This window comes from Zootoca vivipara, chromosome 2, assembly GCF_965207765.1.
Source record: "Zootoca vivipara chromosome 2, rZooViv2.hap1.1, whole genome shotgun sequence".
Lineage (NCBI taxonomy): Eukaryota > Metazoa > Chordata > Lepidosauria > Squamata > Lacertidae > Zootoca > Zootoca vivipara.
The window spans coordinates 59341142-59363739 of NC_142584.1; the positions used below are offsets into that span (position 1 = coordinate 59341142).

At 44.0% G+C, this 22598-nt stretch overlaps 1 protein-coding gene across 2 annotated transcripts in view; it reads right to left on the reverse strand.

The window, feature by feature from the left end:
* FLT4 (fms related receptor tyrosine kinase 4) overlaps positions 1 to 22598 on the reverse strand; it is a 92537-nt gene that overhangs the window by 31131 nt on the left and 38808 nt on the right. For both annotated transcript variants that reach the window (XM_060271641.2, XM_035105644.3), the window contains exons 4-10: positions 16597 to 16709; positions 15095 to 15257; positions 13723 to 13862; positions 12212 to 12383; positions 11161 to 11278; positions 9542 to 9696; positions 6671 to 6833 (exon numbers count right to left, since the gene is read on the reverse strand). In XM_060271641.2, coding sequence (XP_060127624.2) covers positions 6671 to 6833; positions 9542 to 9696; positions 11161 to 11278; positions 12212 to 12383; positions 13723 to 13862; positions 15095 to 15257; positions 16597 to 16709 — 1024 coding nt within the window. The remainder of the gene's footprint in view (positions 1 to 6670; positions 6834 to 9541; positions 9697 to 11160; positions 11279 to 12211; positions 12384 to 13722; positions 13863 to 15094; positions 15258 to 16596; positions 16710 to 22598) is intronic.

Genomic DNA, 22598 nt, shown 5'->3' on the forward strand with positions numbered 1-22598 from the left:
ATGGTACAGAGAAAATGGACAAAGAGAAAATGTTCTCCCTCTCCCATAGTACGAGAAATCAAGGATAGCCAGTGATAGCAAGAGAGTCAGAAGAGATGGAATATAAGCACTTCTCTTCATGTAGTGCACAATTCGCTCCATTTCATGTGGTGATAACCACTAGCTTAGATTGCTTTTAAAAGGGGTAAAAATTGCAAGGATATTTCATACACCCACAGCTATCAGATTGTTATATGGAGCCAGCAGCAGTTGGTCGGGTGGTGAGGTGCAGGAAGCTTAAGGTGGTGCAGGCAGGGTGATGGTGTGGCAAGACCATTGGACTGGCTCCTTTGTCATGCCTGCACTTTTAAGCTCCCTGCACCTTGCCCCTGGAACCCTAACAGTATGGGGTGCCAGTGTCTGGGGAGCAAAAGCAGCAGAAGAATATAGCCTTCATGCTGTGCTGTGTGCATGCGTGTGTTAAATGTATGGTGTGCACACAACCTGAAAGAGTTTTTAATGTGGGAGGTCAGGGGATTGATATGCATCTAAGGGACATTGACTGAGAGGTAGAGAGAGCATGCTACAGGGTGTGGTATCCTGCAACATGTGTCAGAAGGTGTCTGCTGGAAAGTCGGGTTCAAATGTAATGGAATGTGGGTACCTGGGTAAAGTGTCTGGCACTGCTGTGTATGCACTAGACCAGGTATGGACAACTGGTGGCCCAAAACGTTTCTGAGAGTGTTGGATAGTTCTGGCGCCCAAATTAACATCTGGCAGATAGTGTGCTCCTCCACCCAAACAACATGCCTTCATTAGAGAAGATGAGGGGGACAGATGTTTAGCACACTTAGTGTACCATAACAAGAGTGAGAATCTGTTTAAACAACAGGAAATCATGATGAAGCCTCTTGCATCCTCTGAAGCTGGGATAAGCATAAAGATTCTGGCCTTGGGAGACAGTGCTAATAATTCAACAGCTCCTCTTCTTCCTGACAAGGCCACAAAGCATTCTGATGGGACTGGAAATGCCCTCGTTTCCTCAGCCAGTCAAACAGTACATTTACGGCATCAGTATTTTTATAGATGCCCCACTTCCTCCTGGGTCAATAATGCTTCCCTGTCACATTCCTCTCTATCTTAGAGGCCTCTTTCTATCTTTCTGTCTCAATAATAAGAGACCTTTGCTGTAAAATGTCCTGCCAGCAGTACCCAAAGGAACAGGAGGCAGCTTGTCTCCTGCACAATAACCATTCAAACAGAGATAGAGGTCATATAAATTGTCCTTGTTTCTAAGGGCAGTTCCACAACTACTTTCACCACATCCAGAGTCTGGCACACCTGGTCAAACAGTGCCTCCATGAGGAAAAGAACCTCTAGCACTACTGCCTCTTCCAAACTGGTGCATGCTGAATGCCACTGCAAATCACCATAAGCTTCTCCAGTCAACCAGCAAGAGAAAAAGGGAAATTGTGGGGCACCCACAAGGGTCTAAACCACTGAACCTAGGGCTTGCCAATTGGAAGGTTGGCGGTTCGAATCCCCATGCCGCGGTGAGCTCCCATTGTTCAGTCCAAGCTCCTGCCAACCTACCAGTTTGAAACTGTGTCATAGTGCAAGTAGATAAATAGGTACCACTCCGGCGGGAAGGTAAACAGCATTTCTGTATACTGCTCTGGTTTTGCCAGAAGCGGTTTAGTCATGCTGGCCACATGACCTAGAAAAACTGTCTGTCGACAAACGTCGGCTCCCTCGGCCAGTAAAGTGAGATGAGCGCGGCAACTCCAGAGTCATTCACGACTGGACTTAACTGTCAGGGGTCCTTAACCTTTACCTTTTTAGCACAGCTCTTTGGGCTACATTGCTTGGGACAGGGAAAATAAGCACCCTGCTTCTCAGCTAGTTGAAGCACAGATACAAAACAATCTGAGAGAAAACAAGCAGTTCAAGCCTTTCTTAGTAAGCTGCCTACTTCACATTCTCAGAACCGTTGCACTAAGGGATTTGTTTTGGAGTTAAGATGCTGATGGCCAGTAAAATTCTCATTTATGTTTCAATTCTGTGTTAATGTTTCCAAAAACTGTTTCCCTCCAAACACCTATTTGTGGACCACTTTGTTTCCTGCTCTTGTTCTCCCTTTCTCACACATTCTTCTCCTCCCAATCTAATGGGATTTCTTATCTCTCTGCTTCTTGATGTAGTCACAGGCATCTTGGAGTCCAAAACTTTTTATGAGTCTTTGTACCATGTAGTATTACAACAGCTCCATACATTCTGCCTTATGACTTTAACTTGCTTGTATCTGCTACTTCTACATTCATTCAGCTTTTACTGACGCTTCATTGCCACTTTGAACCAAATATGATCTTGGGGTCACACAGGGGTGTAGTGTGTGGGGAGCATGGCCCTGGGCACAGTTTTGAGAGGGGGTGTGACTAGGTGCCCCTCTCAGACACCCTCATTGGGCCTGGCTCTGGCTCCTGGGCCAGGTCTGACCCGGGAGGCAGAGAGGAGGAGGATAGTCACAGCAGCAGTGTTGCTGCCCCTCTCCTTGGCTGGGCAGTGCTGTGTGAGGATGCCGCCAAGGCAGCATTCTGGTGCCTGGCTAGGCCCAGCAGGCTCCCTCTGCCCCCACCCCGCCCCCCTTAGGGCATGCCCTAGGCACCCGATTTAGGCATCCTGTTCAGTCACTTTTGTAGGCTTTCACACTTTACTTTTTGCTATTTCAAGCTTCTGCCAAGGTCTTTGTGGAATTTACTTAAGTAACGTAAGTTCTTTGCGTGGGATAACCAGCCTCATATAACCAACTTGCTTAAGTCTAATTAACACATGAAGGGGTTAATACCATAGCTGTTTTGCCAGGCTTAGTTTTGTCCACATCCCTTCACCTTGGGAGGAACTAGGTAATCAAGCCTATCATTTCTTCCTAGTCTGTGGGAGAAGCTCAGCATGTGAAGAGGCTAAGCCACATGGATCTAACAAGCCACTCTTGAGTTCCTATATCAATAATTTGGGAACTTTCACCTCTGCAACTAATCCAGGTTTTACTGCCTATGCAACTTTTTCTGTACTTGCCACAAACCTGGATTTTGGCATCTAGGGAATTCTTTATACAGTATACCAATTTTTTCATTGCACCAACACTTTGGGGTCCAAACATATTCTTATCTAGTTTTATTTTCAACAGCCACTGGATCATCCCACTCTGACTATTTTTTTTTATAAAAAAAACTCTATTAGCACCACCAGAACTTTCTGAGGTGCATGAATTATACAGCGGAACTAATATAGATTTGTTTTTATGAGATATTGTTCTGGTAAGCAACAAGGGCATTGAAACACATCTTTGTAAAACTTTGTATCAGACTCCCATCGATCTTTCTAAGTCTGTTCCTGTTAAATAGAGTATTAAACTCCTTAGATGCCACTTCCTACCTAGACATTTTCTGGCAGCTACATAAATTTTCTGCAGGAAAAAAACCACACACACATTGAAAACCTCAAAACTCTGCCATTGTAATAATTTCTGCCTCCACTGTCCCTGCAGACAAGCAGCAGGCAAGTTTCGAGTTCTGCCACTAGCATGCTCAGAAACAAATCCCTTGAAGAGGGTAACAAATCTCTACAGTTTCCTAAGATGGTGCAAACCATCAGGCAAAGCAGCATTTGGTTTGATAGATGTCTGTGAAGACTGAAGAGCCACTTATTTATAGGCAATTCTTCATGTTGGACCACTGCATTTCTCGTTCTTTTTCTGTCACATGGCTGTGTTGAGTCCACTTTACAAATTGCTTTTTCATGCAGCTGCTGGCCTGTTCATGTTTGTGAACAATTGCTTCTCGGCTCCACTTTAAACTGGGCCTAGACACTAACCAGTTTTCAGACACCTAGGGCCAAACATGAAATTGATGCAGGAGTTATGGGATCAGGTTCCCCAGCTTTTAAAAATATTTATAAGTAGCCACAGGGTCCCTCATTCAGATGGTCGCTGCCATGTTGTGGGAAAATGGTACTGTATTTGTTTTGTTTTTTAACACCCCCGTGCCCACATTACATTTCCCTGATTTAAATCAACCCTGAGGGCAAAAATGTACACTTACCCACACAGTACTGCTATGTTCTCCCTTCCCAAACACAGCAGTTTCAATCCAAATATGAGCCCTCTGTAGCTACTTGTCTTTCTTTGCAAAAATGAGACACCCAGTTCTTGAATCTCCCATGTCATGCCTAGTTTGGTCCTAAGCCAATAGTTCAGTCCTCAGTGGCCAGAGAAATCAAAGAAAAAGCACTAGCAGGATAATTCTATGCAGGAGTAATCAGCAACATTTTTACATATTCAACACCAGAAGAAAAACCTGTCTAAACCCCTGCTTTTAACCCTGCTCCGTGTTGCTCCATGAGAAATCTAAAATGCACCCCCATGGCACAATTAGTTGCTAGAGAAGCATGGAATCTCTTTTCCAGTAGTCAGGTTCATGCCACTCCAGTCACACCCATAACATAAGGAGGGAGCATTTTGTGGGCCAAATGAACAGCCCCCTTGGAACTAGAAGATGCAGGGAGGAGGGTGAACCTCATTGTTCACTTCACTCTTATGATTTAAAAACTGATGCTCTTGCACAAGGACCACCATTTATACTGCGGGTGGCACTGTGGGTTAAACCACAGAGCCTAGGGCTTCCCGATCAGAAGGTCGGCGGTTCAAATCCCCGTGACGGAGTCAGCTCCCGTTGCTTGGTCCCTGCTCCTGCTAACCTAGCAGTTCGAAAGCACGTCAAAGTGCAAGTAGAGAAATAGGTACCGCTCCAAGCAGGAAGGTAAATGACATTTCCGTGCGCTGCTCTGGTTCGCCAGAAGTGGCTTTGTCATGCTGGCCACATGACCTGGAAGCTGTATGCCGGCTCCCTTGGCCAATAACGCGAGATGAGCACTGCAACCCCAGAGTCGGTCACGACTGGACCTAATGGTCAGGGGTTCCTTTACCTTACAGATGTTGGACAGCACGACATCTCTGAGATCAAGGTGATACCAGCTTATTATGACATTTGAATTAGGTTAGTTTTTATTCATAGGTTTTAAAGTGAATGAACAGACTGCATTTAGCTCCTGGCCAACATGATGGCATTACCTTCAAATGGACAGGTACTCACACCACTCAGCCTAGCCATTTTCTCCATGTCACAACAAATGTTCTCCAAAAGGCAGTGTGGATATATATTGTCCTGTATGTGTAAGAAGCCACTGCACACAAATGGTTTCATTTCTGTTATGATAAGTTGTTTTAATCCATTTTTAACATTGTGTTTTAATTGTTGTAGCCTGTCCTGGCACCTTAAAGTGAAGGGCAGGCAAGTAACAGCAGCAGCAGCAGCAGCAGCAGCAGCAGCAACAACAACAACAACAACATGGAGGCTACCCAATTTGGTTTGGGTCCAAATCCAAATTTGCAAGGAACAAATAGGAAAATAAAAAACAGTTTCATTCTTAATGCACTTGCATTAAATTTCAATGCTTAGTAGCCCCTTCTGAGTGGATAAAGCCTGCCAAATTACAGAGAAATAGTCCTATTATGTAGTTTTTGTACTATAAAGGCAAAGGTAAAGGACCCCTGACAGTTAAGTCCAGTCACAGATGACTCTGGAGTTGCAGCGCTCATCTCGCTTTACAAGCCAAGAGAGCCGGTGTTTGTCCGCAGACAGTTTTTCTGGGTCATGTGGCCAGCATGACTAAGCCGCTTCTGGCGCAACGGAACACCGAAACCAGAGCAGCACACGGAAACACTGTTTACCTTCCCACCGGAGCATTACCTATTTATCTACTTGCACTTTTGGGTGTGCTTTCGAACTGCTAGGTTGGCAGGAGCTGGGACCGAGCAACGGGAGCTCACCCCGTCACAGGGATTTGAACCGCCAACCTTCTGATCGGCAAGCCCAAGAAGCTCAGTGGTTTAGACCACAGCGCCACCTGCGTCCATCTGGTTTTTGTACTGGGCACCTTTAAAAACAAAAACAGAATTGTCTTCTTTTACGTTTTGGGAGAAGGGTATGAAATTTGTTCTCTTGTTTGCCTTTTCTGAGAGGATGTATTCTGGCACTTTTTATCTAGCCATAGGGGTTTACCTGCAAGGGCAGGCTTTTCCATTTTAGGATGGTCAAAAAAGAAATCACTTAAGCTCTTCTCTTATTTTGTATGCAATCTGTATGCAAATAGCATACACCAGACAGACAGCCCCCTCTTTGTAAGAAACCTGCCAAAACACAAAATGTTTTTTGTGCTGGGTGTTTTTTGAGGATGGGGAGAACTAAAAGGGATTTTCTTCTCTCCCTCTGGTTTTGTGGGCAACTATTTTATTATGAAAATAATAAAACATACTTTCCTAGGGACACCTCTACAACATAACCAACTACATTTCAAATATCTAAATAACTTAAGTGCCCCAAATCCCACATCGGTTTGGGGCGCATTGGAGAGATACCACTTCGGTTCGGAGACTCCTGAAATCTGTCCAAAGCGGCTCACTTCAGTTCCCAAAGCAAAGTGGCCCACTTTGGCATTCATCCAATGCAAATCCCTAGTGACCCTCTTGCGGTGACCATCTCATATGCAATTGCATGAAGAAGCATGCCAAGGTCTTCCTCCCTTGCTGCAGCATTAAGAACACGGCAAAGATCAAAGGAGGCCAGCCACTTACAGATTGTGACGGGAGAACATTGGGCAGGGTGTCCAAGGTCTCCACTGCCACTGGATCTTCTCTGGTGCTGGGATGCCATACACAGTGCAGGTGAGCACCTGCCGGCTGTTACGGGAATAGATGTTGGGTGAAGTTGCTTCTTTCTCATGGATTTGTGGAGGAACTGAAATAAGAAGAATGTTGATGCATCAGCCTTGTAAATAATAACTGTTCTGGGATGGTTGCCTGTGCCGCTCTCTCTGCCAATCCTCTAATCACCCACACTATCTCCCTCAATCTTCTCCCTCCCCTCCCAACCTCATGTTGCTGTTGCTGTGTAGTAGTAATTATACTCCTTCCTCTCCCTTAGAATTGCTCGAGGTCCCAGCAGCACTGATGTCACTGCAGCTTACCTGGGCAGGGCTGGAGTGGGGTAGGGTAGCAGCAATGTCAGGGTGGGATCACCTGATTGGCTCAGCTGGTGCTCCTGTACAGCCTCGACCTTCATTGCTGTGTTCTGTCCAAAAGTGGCTCACCCAGTGGGGCGGAGCTGCAACACTAGCTTCCCAGCAGCAAGGTTGTTGCTGCTTACCAGGTGAGAGCGGGGAAGGGATGGGGAGGTTCCATACAGGTAAGGTGCAATAGAAGCAGCAGTGTTGCTGGCATTGTGAGGGTGGTTCTGCAGCTCCACCCCAGCCCACAAGCCAATGCTGGTGCTGCCTTCCAGCAGGATAGCACTATAGAGGCAGTGTACGTTGGTCTTTCCCTGCCCCTGTTGGGAGTCATTGTTTTGAGGAAGAGAATGACACATCATTGCTTGAGGGCAACTGTTACACATGTTACAGGAGAGCAAGCAAATGCTAAATTACCAGCAGGTAATGTACAGTTACCTGGCACACCTCTCATTTAAGAAATTAGCTACTAAATGCAATGGATAAAATGACCTGAGCTTAAGTTATAGGTGCATTTAAAGTATGGCTGGGTGGGCTTCAGGCTTGCGAGATCTACTTTGTTTTCTACTAGAACTTCAAGGCCCACCAACCAGAGCCAGGTGCAAATTAGTGGATCAGGTAGGTGGATATAAGTTCAGAATTAAGGAACAAGGAGCCTCTGAGCACATGCTCAGTCTAGGAATGCATAAGCAGTTTCCATAACCAAGTCCTTCACACAAAACACCCATTCATTGGGTGGAATTCAATGCTGCACTTCCAAATGTGCAAGCATTTCAGCTTGCTGAATGATCTCCCTCTTCTCCCTCAATGTGCTGTTCTTGGAGTTCTCCAGCCCCCTCTGAACCAAGTTCATGGAGGGTGGGAGGAGAGGCGGGGAAGTCCCATTGCACAAGCAAAAGTCCTTGTTCAGGGCTTCTGCTGACAGGGATTGTTAGGAGAATCCTGCTCCTGGTGTTCTTTTTCACCTCATTTGGTGTATGGGGGTGAGGGTGTGCAGAGTTTAAACTGTTACTATTGTTAGACAGCTGGGAATCAGAAGCCCTTGCTGATCTACTGCAAATCATCCAAAGGTCTGCCATTAGATCCCAATCTACCTTCTGCCCAATCCTAATTTAAAACACTGGGAAGTTATTTTCTTCCTCTATAAACACTACAGTGATGTGACTGCCAGGCATGTTATGGATGCTGGACTAGCTCCAGGCAAACTCACTTATTACAATTCTTTATTGTGCATTGACATCACGGAGTCAGAAGATTGCAAATACTTTGGTAGCCTGAATGAGGACCCCCCCCATTTTACTCCTCATACCCCTCCCACATTTCACTCTTCTGTCTGCTGCTATTGAGGGCCGAATACAGGGGCCAGCAACCTTTTTCAGCCATGGGCCGGTCCACTGTCCCTCAGACCATGTAGTGGGCTGGACTATATTTTGGAAAAAACAATGAACAAATTCCTATGCCCCACAAATAACCCAGAGATACATTTTAAATAAAAGGACATATTCTACTCATGTAAAAACACGCGGGTTCCCAGACCGTCTGCGGGCCGGATTGAGAAGGTGATTGGGCCGCATCCGGACCCCAGGCCTTAGGTTGCCTACCCCTGGCCAAATACAATGTGACCCAGACTGGTGGTGCTGAATCCTTACAAAGCAGAGAAGGGTGGGGAGGGGGGGTTTAATGTGCAGGATGGGGGGGGGAGTGAAATTGTTTTTCCCACCTCCAAATGATCTTTTAGCATTTCCTTGGCAGTGGTAGCAAAGCCCCAAGCAAAGAGAACTTTGTTTAGAATGCAGTGTCAGTGGGGGTGAGAACATGGGGGTGGGGGAAGATTTCTGTTTCTCCCACCTGCCTGCACTAAACCTTTTTATATAGGGATTTTAGTGGGAATCAAATCCTGATTGCCATTATGTGCAGTCAGAAATGGTATTTGAACAGAGGGTCCCCCACCATTCCAAACCTGAAACTCTTTCCTTGCCCTACTCATCATATTTTATTTTATTTTTGATTTTTTTTTAAAAAAAGCACTGACCCCCAGTGGCATTCATTTTATAACTTTCTGATCTGAAAGGACAGAGCAGTCCCAGAGGGGGAAGGATGACACAAACCGATAAGGAGTCATTCTAGATGGAATGTGATCCTCATTGTTCAGCCTTGTGTGGGGAGAAGAAGGGTTCCAACCCTTTTGCCCTTGCCATGTTCCCAGACTGAACCAGCTCCCCTCTTGCCAATGACAGCTCCCCTCCCATTGTGAATAGGATGCACATGGGGCCAATTTGGACTGGGGCCTGGGGGATGGTGGTTAATGACTATGGCCTTCATCTATAGCATGGACTTGTTAAAATAAACAACCACAAGGCCAAATGACATCAGGTACAAACATCTGTCAAACTGCACAGGGTTTCAGGACATTCTTCTCCCATTAGTCCAACCTCCTTACCATTGACTACCAGCTGGAGACTAATGCTCTTCTCCAGTCCAGCTGGCCCATTCTTCAGAACCAACGTGTAGGAGCCAGAGTTCTGCTCTGCCACATCCTTGATCTGCAGGGAATATTGAGACTGCCTGTTGGAAATTAACCTTCCATCCTTAAACCTGGGCAGAAGCAGAGAGAGAAAGAGAGAGGTGTGTGTGTGGATTAGCACATTCCTCCCAAAAGGCAGTCACAGGGCTTCAGTCCACAGCAGGAGGCACTTCCTCAAAGGGAGACCTCTCACGAATTTCTCCCCTTCCAGGAAAAGTTTACTGCATTTTCTGGCCAAAGGGAAAACACTGACAACTGCCCAAGGCAAAATTCAGATGTATAAAATGCAGGGGCAATTAGGTTTGGTTCACACTGTAATGTCAAATTACTTAATTTGCATTTCTTAAAACAATACAAGATCCCAAAACACAGCTTTTCTTCAAAATCCGCACTTCTCCAAATTTTGCAATGCATTATCAAACCAAAGAATGTGTAAAAAATGTATATACAAGGGTAAATATGTGCATTTAAAAATACATATGTTTGTGAAGATAACATCCAAAAATGTTACGGAAAATCACAAAATTGTGCATAATAGGTAAAATTACATACAAAAATGTGCATATGAGAAGTGCACACTAAAATTCTGATGAATTTTCATGAGGATTTTTTTAAATTGTAAACTGAAATAGAAATATGGAGAACTAACCACGAGACTGGGGGAAAATGAAAAAAAGGAGAGAAATTTAAATTTACAGGTGTGTCCAGCTCTTATGAAATGACTCTTCACTGCCTTGTGGTATCTTGCAAAAGCGCCATTTATGGCAAGTCACTGCTACGTAGTTGAGCAAGGGGCTGAAGTGAAGGGCTTATACTACTTATAATTTTACACACAGCACAAGCTGATATGACAGAATGAAATGAGTGTGTGAGAGATGGAATCCATTTCCCTAACTCTGCTTTCCTTGCTTTCCTGTCAACAGCTGGCTGATCAAAATGAGATCAGGATATATGTGGCACCCCCCAGGGAGCTCAGCTATCACCCCCTCTGACTGGGACTGAGGTGCAAGTCTAGACCCAAACACTTGCCACCTCAGTACCAGATTCCAAGACTTTCCCTTAGTCAGGAGGGCCTCAGCTTTCTAAAAGTATTAACAGGTGTTTACATAGCCACAGGGAATGTGAGACAGCACTTGTGTGTGGGTGGAGAACATTTGTGTGTTTGTGTGGCGTGCGTTTGCAAACAAAGCGAATGATGAGAAAGATTGTTTCTCCCTGTCTCTAACATCTGCCAAAACTCTGGAGAAAAGACAAGGAAGAATTTTTATGTCTCCAGTGAAAAGAATAGCCTGCTTTGCTATACAATGTTAAAATGCTGGGTAATGAGTCAAGCTTAAAAGGATCACAGCAGTCCAGAAGAAGCGCTCAGGTTTTGAAACAGACCTCCAAATCAGAACCCTCAAGCCATGTGGGAGGGCAGTGTCACCCCTCTCACAAAATCAATTTCAGCCTTTCTCCTCCTCTTTTTTCCCTTCTCTACAAAGCTCTGCCCTGAAGCCCGCTAAGCCCATATGCTAAGAGGGGGAGTGCATTACCACTGGAATTCAGGCTGGGGGTAGGCAACCACTTTCACCGGCAGCTTCGCCATTTCATCTCCTGCTGTTGCTTCAATCACTGGACCCTTCCTCCACTCCACATTGATGAAGGGTTTCTCTGTGAAAACCAGACAGATAAGAGAGAAGAAGAAGAAGAAGAAAGCAGGGTGAAAGCTGTGAGATGAGCATGCTGGAGCTACAGCAGAGATTAGATAGCATTAATCCATATACATAGTAGAAGTATGCACTGCTCGGAAATAAACATCACGTATGCACAGGCGCCCATTAGATACTGAATCTGTGTATCCATGCATTTGTGCAGGCATGAGAGCAGTTGTTCATCACTGATTTACAGTTTGCTCCGTGAAGGTACAGGGACCTGTCTTTCTTAAACATTGACAAAGGCTACCATGCCTTATCCTGCAAACAACCTTGCATCGGATGGAGATTTTAACTAACAGTTACCGCTACTTTTGCCAGAACTTTTCAGCTAAAGTAAAAGTTTTCTTTGTATGGGTGGTGGTTAGTTTATAGTTACTACCTATAGAATGACATAGGTATAAGGAGGGCAAGTGGACAGTTTCAGCTGCTATAAAAACAGCAGTCCTTTGGGGGGGAGGGAACATCTGTTCTGACATCTCAGTGATAATATGGAGTTTGGTATCAGTACCACCATGACTTAACTCAGAATCATGTCAGCTTACTCCTGGGAACATATCCTTTGCTGTTGTCTAGCAGGAGCATTGGAGCTGTGCTCTGCCATGCCATAATTCTAGAGAACATGGTGTGTCACACAATAATCTCTCTCTCTCTTACACACACACACACACACACACACACACACACACACACACACACACATGTTTTCATATGGCAGGGATCAGAGGACAAAAGGTCAGTCTTCCCAGGAAGTTCTTCACTGCCTCCTTTATCTTGTCTGATCTTCTCCACTGTTTCACAAAGACATCAGCTGCCTTTGAACTGTTTACCACCATGCTAACACACCAGAAGCACCTACAAGGTTTTCTTATCCTGAGTTAATGGTTTTTACCATGTACGATGACATCTATGCTCTCCTTCAAGTCTTGCTCCCCATTGCTAGCCTTGCATGTATATTTTCCCAGGTCTTGTAGGCTCACATTTTGGATGATCAGGATGCTGGAAAGTTCAGTGTGTGTCTGCTGGGAGCGCCTCTCAGGCAGTTCTGTGACTTTCCGGTTCATCTGCCAGAAGAAGGCAACAGAAGGAAAGGAATAAACATATTAGGATATTAGGAAATATAAAGCTTGGAGGACGCCCTCCCCACCGCAGCAGGCTTCCCCAACCTGGTGCCCTCCTGGTACTTTGGACTACTCACATCAACCCCAGCCAGAATGCAAACAGTCAGGGATGTTGGAAGTTGTAGTCAAACAATACCCAGAGGGCACCATGTTGGAGAAGGCTGATTTAAAAAGGGAATGACAGAGTAGTCAAAAGCCTAATCCCAGCTGGTAAAGGAAACTCGTATCTGGGCTAACCCACATCAGCTTGCAGGTGGAGCTCAGATGACTGGATGTTCCTTCATACAAGAAAATTCTTTGTGTATAGGAAAGCCATAATTTCAAGGAGAGTTTTAGGCTAAAATACTTTCTCTTGACATGTTAGCTTGCTGTGTGGAGGGATATTTTGTGCATGCATAGAAGAACTTCCAGACATATGAGGTGTTGCACAACTGTGTGGATGTGAAGTGTGAACACTTCTGCAAACACATATAACTCCCAGATAAGGAGTCAGGAAGAAAAAGGAGAGATGAAGATGAGCATAGGCAAGTCTACAGGGTGGGTCAATATGGGAGCAAAGACTCTCACTGTGACTTGGAGGAGGCAAGTCTCTTTTTTCTATCACCCTAGCTTGCTTCCCCAAAGAAACTCCTGCACAGGAGCCTCCCTCTTGGTAAACCTTTAGTCTCATTTAGCCTGCTCAGTGAAATGTCCCACAAATGTTGGGGATGGAGCCTATGGAAACAGCAACCTTTGGGACAGGGCTGGGGTACACGTCTTTCTCTATGCCCATTCTTTTAAACATATGAGTAGGGCAGTTGTGACACAGAAAGCTGCCTTTCACCAAGTTAGAACCATTGCTTCCTCCAGCTCAGTACTGTCTACACTGACTGACAGCATCTCTCCAGGGTTTCAGGCAGGGGGAAATTCACAACCCTATCTATGTTGTGCCAGAGAGCTGCAACCCATCCCAGCCGTGATAGAGGTGTCAGGGATATTGTGAACACAAACATGCCCCAAACTGGAATGAATTGGCATGTACTCAGGAAGGCATTGCTATTTCATTTTTTTTTCTCTGCAGGGAGTAAATTTAGGGGGAAAGGAAGGCTGCAAGTAACAAGGCAGAGAGTACAAGGAACATCAGATGGGACTATACCAGTGTAATTAGGTTTGTCAACTATGCATGAATTGGAGTGTGTGTGTGTGTGTGTTCCGCTTCAGCTCCATGGATCCAAAATTAAAAGTAGTGCACACAAACCACCCATAGAAGCCAAAACTGTATAAGATATATGTCAATTCCTACCTGTTTCGCAGGGTAATCCCACTGGAAATCAACTCCCGAATTAAACTCAGCCCATACTGTACAGTTGAGATATAGTTTTTCTCCCACTAGAAGCTCCATGGCCTTCCTTGGAAACAACTGGATGTCATAAAGTTCATTCCCTGGTGTAAAAGTAAGGCAACTACTTAAACAAATACAGTTTTTCCTTGGGGAAAAAACCAAACAGAACTCTTGCTACAAAATTGTAACAAATTTATAAAAATAAAAAAAAATCAGACCACACAACACAGGCTCATTGGTCTAACATGCCCCCCCCCCTATATTTGCTTAGCTCTGTAGCCATTTGTCTGTGTTATCAAACTACTCTGGTTCTGGGTGGTCAAATCCCCTGTCATAAAGTTTGTTGATTACTTCCTTATTCAACTGTCAATTGACATCCTACAGAATACAGTATAGCAGGATATATGCAGGGAATAGGAATGAGGGTGTGCCATATCAAAAAGTGCATTTTGAACAAGGAAAATGTGCCCATTTTAAGGGGTAATGATGACTGCCATTGTAGACAGAACAGATAGAATGTGAGGGTTTATTTGCACCCAAACATTGCTTATTTTTATTTTCAAACTTTAATTTCATTCCATGTCATCCTACCTTATTCTGAAATGTTCTCTGCTGCCACAAGTTGCCTGTTCCCAAGATTGTGAATACATGTGTGTTTTGGTTTTTAATATGTAAGAGTTAGCATTTTTACAATTGTACTTAGGCACAAACGTGCATCTATCAGACTTGTGGGCAGGGCGAGGTCATGTTGGAGTGGCAGCACCTCAGACAGCTCCACAGTGACTACTTGTTCTGATGATGCCTGAAACCCATCCAAGTCTCCTACCTTTGGCTTGGGTGCCAGGTTCTGCCCTCACTGAGATGGATGGAGAAGTTTAAAGGGACAGTCCCTGTGCCTGGAGTGATAGACTACTCAGCCAATGCCTATCCACATCTACTGGCATCTTTACCAGGCATGGAGACTAACAAGCCCTTAAGAGTAAGGGCAGGTGTGCTGCCATAGGGGCCTATAGCTCAGAGGGAACTGGAGGCGATTGTCTGGGTGATTAGGTCCAGAACCGGTGCCTTCCTCACCTTTTAAATCTATCCCTCAATCATGGCTTGAAGCCATGGGCATGACAATTGAAGCTGTTTGTTGATGATGTGGCAGGCAAACCAGAGGCATTTATAATACAAAACAAGCCTTCTGGTCATAGCAGGTTTCATAATCACATGACAAAGGGACTGCAGCAAGAATGGCTGGAAGCCTCATGTGTGAAAAATGGTTGTTGTACTGCCTGAGTACTTTTAAGAGGTCGATTGTCACAGTGACTGACTCTGTTCCAAAATTCACCTGCAATGTGGACAAGGAAGAAACTTGATTTGCGGGGCTTCATATCAATGAAAGTTTCGCACTCAACAAACAAGGAGTCCTTGATCAGGTGAGTGGGGACCAGCATTCCCTTTTTGTTGTCCCAAAGAATGTTCTTCCCGTCTGGATATATGGGAGAGGTTGTCTAGAAACAGATAAATTATTTTTTAAGAGACGTGCAGGGTGATATCATTACTGCTGCATCCTCCATTTCTTTGAAGAGCTATTCAAGACCAGTTCCAATATTTCACACCTGACAGGGTGGGGAAATCCCTCCAAACTTATAGACAGCTTTCCGTTACATTATGTGACCCTGTGGTTTTTTTTGGGGGGTGGGGTGGGGAGGTTGTGGCCTTTTTCTACTGACACCCCCCAACATAAATCCAAATGCACTTCCAATGAAGCTTTGGCCATGTGACTATTGCGATTCTAGGAGAGGAAGAGGCAAGAAAAATGGCTGAGAGGACAGCTTGCCCAAAGAGTGAAGGAGACAGAACTACATGGCTAGAAACACAAGGCATGAATTTATGACACTGGTGAGATTACATTGTGCACAGGCTGCCATTTCCCTCAGGTACAGAAATTGGTTCTGGCCTTCCAGGACTAATGTTTCTCCTTGATTTCACGAGAAGTGTAAAAACAGCAGCAAATGAAGCAGTGTGCTGGTCCTTTCCATAGTTTCCCATGACTCTTGTAGGATTTCAAGCATTGTTAAGAACTTAAAAGATTGCAGCTTATTCATTTTAGCAAAGGGCTGCTTCACATACTATATTTGGGTGTGCACCAAACAGGTTTTAAAACTGTAAAATGTAAGCAAAGATGTATTTTCAAAAACATGCACCATACAGGTACAAACACCAGGGGCTATGATTGGATGCATCTCCCAGAAAAGTGTATACTTGGTGGAACAATGCATGTGAAATGGTTCTCACAGCCTGCAGAAAGTGGAGTACGACCCCCCAGAAAAGGAGAACTGCATAAATTGATGCTGGTGTGCCAGAAAATGAAGCCTTTTCCTCCCCTCCATAGGAGTTCCACTTCCTGCTCCAGATTATAATACATTATAATGCTGGAGTATCTCTTCAGAAAAGATCATTAACACTGTAGAGTGGGAATGGGTAATCTGTAATGTTGTTGGGACTGCTGCAGTTCCCATCCTCCCCCTGACCATTCGCCATACTGGCTGGAACTGATGAGAGTTGTAGGGCAGCAGGTTTCCTATCCCTGTTTCAGAGCAATCTGAAGGGACTCTGAAATCATCAGCACATGGGCGTCCAAAATGGGGGAACCACAACTGTTACTGGGAAACATCCACAGGGGTTACATCCAGGGATCTCATCCAGATTTGCAAGGACAACACCTTTAGTGGGTTTCTTTCTTTTCTGTTTTTCTTTCACACATACACACCCCCAGGTGTTTTCTCTGTTCCCCTTCAGACTGAAATAAGGCAGATTCCTGAGCCATCCCGCAGGGAGATTTCTTACCGAGAGCAAAGTGATGTTAAGGTCTGGAATAGATACCAGGCATGGGACCCAGATATTCTCCTTCTTGTAGATAAGAAGAGCCTCTGGTTTATTGATAAATGGCCGCTCATAATCTGAGAAAGAAAGAAGAGCCGCAGAATTGGAGAAAACAAGGAAAATACAGGTCCCCCCCCTGCAGCATTTTTAAAAATGAAGTTAGCTAAAATCCGCAGGACATTGTACTGAGTCAGGTACAAATATGAGATGGGAAATGTATGAACAGTCTTATTGTACAAACTTATACATGCCTACTTAAAAATAAGTACCACTTAGTTCAGTGGTGGTTACTCCCAGGCAAAAAGGGTATAGGATTACAACCTTAGGTTACCATTTCATTTAATCATCATCATCAGCAACAACAACAATGAAAGGGCACCCAGAAAGCAAAGGGAATCATAGTAAACTTTAGGAAACTGCCTATGTTTCCATTAACTCAGGCAGCAGACCTGTGTATAGCTATAATATGTTTAGCTGTTTTTTGTTAATTTAGGTTGTCTGCTTAATTCTTATTTTGAATTCAGTGCTCCATGCCAGTATGTTCTAGTAATCACTTCAGATGTATAATGGACAGAGTGCTTGATTTGAAAGGGGCAGATCTGGATTCTGCTCGGCCGAAGTGTCTACGGTATCGCAGAATAACCTATATAGGGTTGTTGAGAGGACAAAATAGGATAGCCCCATGTATACCTTTCTGAGCTCCTCAGAGAAAGGACAGGATGCAAATTAGTTAAGTACAAGTCTGAATATGGGTACTACTGCTAATCTCTTTAGCATGAAATAATGCCTTTTCCCAATCTTTTTAGCTTCATAACTCAGCAATTTTCATGCCCTGACTTGCAGAACAATAACATGAGTCAGGAAAGTAGGCCAACTGCCTTTCATGTCTGTTTTTTCAATCCAATTTATCAGCAGCCAAGCTTAGTATGCCTCTGCTTATTGTCTTTCTTGACATTAAGAGAAAACTGTTTCCCCCACAGAAGCATTCAAGAAATTTTTATTGCTCCTTTCTTTTTCAGCATATTTGGAATTAATAGATAATACTGCAGTGTGGAATTTTAGAAAAGGGAATAAAAGTTTTTTGGGGGGAGCGGGAGCAAGCCATACGATAGCTCAATGGCAACTTGGATTTCATGCGGCCATATTTCCTTACAGAATTCCTGTAGTTAAGGCTGATCTATACAAATCCATTGTTGTGGCCATGAGCTTAGCATAGTAGAAACAACAAAACCCTTATCCCCCAAATTCCAATTAAAAAACCACAAATTTGAATGCTAAAACGTAGACACAAAGAAAGCTTCAGAGAACCTTCTCCACATGCGTGGAGAGGTTGGCAATCCTCTCTAACCCACACAGTCATATCCAGTGTCAATGTGGACTCCAGATTCCAACTCTGGCTTTAAAAGGCAGAAGAAGAAAAATGGACGGTGTTTTTTAAAAAAATGTCTGTCACTCACAGGCTACAGTGAAGCTCACCACCTATGCATGACAACTATGTGGGTGTCCATGCGGTGCTCTAGCATTGCCCCTAAAGGCAGAGAGAGTGCTGGACTCAGGCCTTAGGCCCTTTTAAGGTTCTAGCTGCTACCATCATTATGGTTAGAGATGAGCAGAATGAATTATCTACTCCCACCCTACTAAAATACCAAGGAAGTACCTGTGAATGGTATTTGGGCTACCTATTTTTTGGCTAACACAAACAAAATAACCTAATGGAACAATTTGGAATGGAAGATTTCTCTTTTCTCCTGCATAGAACCATAAAGGGATTGTGTCAGTTTAATTGGTATCTTGGTTTGTTTTCCTCGTACCATATATTTTAACTCAGTGAATATTAGAAACTGTATGATTTTGGCATTTTAATTTGCTTGTACCAGATCTGTGATAGTATAATAAAACTTACAGTAGTGGTTAATTATATGCCCCTCCCCCTCTCTCTGTCACACACACACACACACACACACACACACGAAAAATTGTCATTTGTCTGAATTTTTTTTAATGGCTGTTCGGTATGGAGGAACATAGGGAACTGCCTTATATAACAAGTCAGACCATTGGTATACCTAGCTCAATAAGCTGATCTTCTACCCCTGACCCACAACCATTAAATGTAGAGATAAAACAAGTATAAACTTGGTAGCAAGCACTTGGAGGAAGGCACTTCATGCCTTTGTAACAATGACACCCTTGAGAAATTAGAGAAAGAAGGGAAATTTAAGGTGCAGAGAGACATGATGCAAATTGCGGAAGCTATCCTAGGAGGTCAGTGGCAATAAATGCCACTGACCCATCCCTCTGAAAACTCAGATATCAGATCACAGTTTATGTACTTATTACATTTATAACCTTCCACTAAGAAGCTCAGGCCAGCTTCTTATCCTCACAACAACCCTGTGATGGAGGTTAGGTTGAGAGATAGCAGCTGGCCCAAGACTATACGTATAATGAATGAGGTTTTGAACTCAGGTCTTCCTTATCCTAGTCTGACATTCTAACCACACTGCCTCCCGCTGTTCTTCAGAAGTTTGTAACATATACACAAATCTCCAACTTAGGCCCCTGTTATACTAGCAAAGAGCAAGTTAGCTCTAAATTGAGAGAAGAAACCCATTTCACCATCCTACAATTGTAGCACGAGGTCATGATTGAGACATATTTTCATGGGCAGTGTTGTACATCAGCTTCTTTGCTGCTAAGTGCTCCTGACTAGAGGTTTTGGATTTTATTCCATCTCTGTGTTTTTATATAAATATTCCTCCAGGATGTATTTGAAGAGCAGCCACAGATGTTCATAGCAAAGACCAAGGGCAGATTAGATTAAGAGAGAACTAACATTCATGAGGGGAAATTCCTGCCAAACTTCTAATGCCTCTGGCTATTGTTATTTTGAGTTTGTTATCGGAGAATGATTTATTTTAAAATACCAGCAACAGTTGCTCAGCTGGCAAACCACAGGGCCTCACTATTAATTGCCCATATTATATTTAGACTGGATTCTGAATATCCAAAGTCCATAATCTACACTAATATCCACATAACCCAAAAGCAATTGCAATTTCTCTTTGAACATAGACTCCCTGTTTTCTAAGTATTTGAAGGGTGGACAGTTACGGGGGGGGGCACATGTAACTTTGTGGGGGACATGCTTAGGAGAAAGAAATGATGTATGCATGCATTTATGCACGTGAGAAGAAGCAATAATGAACGTTATTATGGAGGAGAAAGCTAAAGTGTGGCTTTGAGTTTGGGGGCTGAGGTATGGGGAAGGACTGGGGGTCAGTGCAGCATGAAGACCCTGTCCATCAGCTTATCGCATCTTATAATTTCAAACATCTGGGGGCTAATTCACCTACTGCTGGAATGGTATCAGGACCACGTCTGCATTCCTGGTTCCCGTGGAGCTTCATGTTTTAGCATTCATAGAGAGGGGGTCACCTGAGTACCAACAACATTGTCCTTCCTCTGAGGTCAATGATGCTTGCAAGGAAAGTTGGTCTGAGCAGCATGGGAGTCTACCATGTGGTTGTGATTCCCAACACATTTTGGCCAGATATTCTGGTCCAAAGCGTAGCAAAAATCAAGACCACCCATGTATGGATTGTTGTGCAAAAGAAAAATCAAGTAAGTATCAATAAGCTGTATTAATATACTGTTGTTTACTTTATAAAGTAAAGCAGCATTGAGGGTGGGGAATTTGGAGAAGAGACCAGGCAAGGCTTAGGGGTTTTTTTCCTTCTTGCTCGTTCCTTCTTTATTCCAAATTGCCCATGCAGGCACTTTCTGTATCCTTCTCTTTGCAGTTCCAAATGCAAGTTTGCCAGGGGGGACAGGCAATTGGAAGTGTGCAGGGGGAAAGAAGCTAGGAGAGTGATTGGAGTGGAGAAGTGACAGAGAATGCACAGGTTCCCCTTATAACAAAACTGGGCAAACTGCTGGCCCTCTAAATGTTGTTGGACCACAACTCCTATAATCACTAGCCATGCTGGCTGAGTCTGGTGGGAGTTGGAGTCCAACAACATCCTGAGGGCTACAGGTTCCCCCACCCTGCCTAGTGACATCACAGATGATGTGCATCTTCTTGTTGATAATTGTAACCACCACAACTATAGAACTAGAAGTGGCCTGAACTATGTGCCAGGGTAACCATGAATGAAAAGTGCCAATGATATTTATGTGAGTCTATCTTGCAAGTAAAAGTCCATGTCATTCCATTATAAAATATAATTTCACAAAAGCCCTCAGCCAAGACTCTTAAGAAAATAAGATGAGGCAGAACACCAGTGGCAAAGTCAGTCACCAATTCAGATGTTATGTTCTGCTTTAATTTCTCATTACTGCTTGTACAGGCAGATTTTTGGCACCAAGATTTAATCGTAATACTGCATTGTCATTTTTTTTTCTGGTGCTTGCCAATCTGTGTTGTGGGTGGGTAAGATTGGTAAGCCACAACACCCGATTAGTAGGTCCCTCGATGTTGGGTTCAATCTGGCCAATGGGGCGCAGTCCAAACGGATTGAGGGACCTATATACAGTGGTACCCCAGGTTAAGTATACTTAATTGGTTCTGGAAGTCCATACCTGAAGTGTACTTAACCTGAAGTGAACTTTCCCAGTGAAAGTAATGGAAAGTGGATTAATCTGTTCCAGACAGGTCCGCGGAGCACTTAAATTGAAAGTACTCAACCTGAAGCATACTTAACCCGAGGTATGACTGTAATTGGTTCTGGAAGTCCGTACTTAACCTGAAGCATACGTAACCTGAAGCGAACTTTCCCGTGAAAGTAATGGAAAGTGGATTAATCCATTCCAGACGGGTCCGCAAAGTACTTAAATTGAAAGTACTCAACCTGAAGCGTACTTAACCTGAGGTATGACTGTATGACCCATGCATGTGACCCAGAGCTTCCTCTTTTGGCTCGTGCATTTGGAACACCCGCCCACCTTTCCCTACTTTTAGGGCATTTTGCGCTTGACCTTGCTATGCCATCGTGTGTCATCTGTCATTGGGACAGGGACGCGGCAGGAATTTTCCCCACTTGGTTGATTGACTGTTGCCATTTGGGTTTCGCCTGCCGCGTAGCAAATCTTCATAACTTGTAAGGTTGCGAATAGGCACTGGTTCAGGTGATAGGGATGGGAGAACGCTCTAGCCATCCCTATGTGAAGGGTATTCCGTTAAAGGAATCCAGGGACTCAAATGGTTTGGTCAACCCCTGAAAGGGGGTTGTGCCCGTGCCTGAGTCCAGGGGGACATCTGGGTGGCGAACATAGTTTGTTCCTGGCTTTTTGCCTATCCAGGTGTTCACCCTTGGCTGACCTATGCTGGTGCCCTGGGTAAGGGAGCTAGTTGAACCAGATCCTATGCAACCACTCACTTTCTGTAATCAATAAAGTCGTGGCTAAAATTTGAGTCAAGTGTGAATTTATTTAAGTGGGAGGTCTCTGGGTCTGAACACGCACAAAACCCAGCTGGGTATTAGGATTGCTCCTTCAAGTTACATTACCTAACCACTTTTGATCATACAAACAGAACTGGTGAATGGGGACGAAAGGTTAGGATTTGTTTTTTGGATAAGTGGAATACATGCTTTAGAAAGTGTTCTCAGAATCCTACATCATCTGTGTTTTAAAGAAATCTAGATAATTAATATGTCCTCACAGTCACAAAAATCACAAAGTACTAGTGAGGTCTATATGAACAAGAGAGTCTAGATTTTTACCCCCAGTGCACAATCTATCCTGATTTTAAACTAAAATTATGCTTGACTGACAGTTAGGACATACTCATCAGATGATTTTAAGGCTTTTAAAAGCAGAAAATGTAGCACATCGTGACTTCATTAACTGGCAAAAATCTAGGGAGTTTGGAAGGTCCAGCTATATCACACACAAATTATGATTCAGGTGCCAGAGGCAAAACAGCATGCAATTGGGGAAAAGAGAATCTCTGCCTCCTACAACCT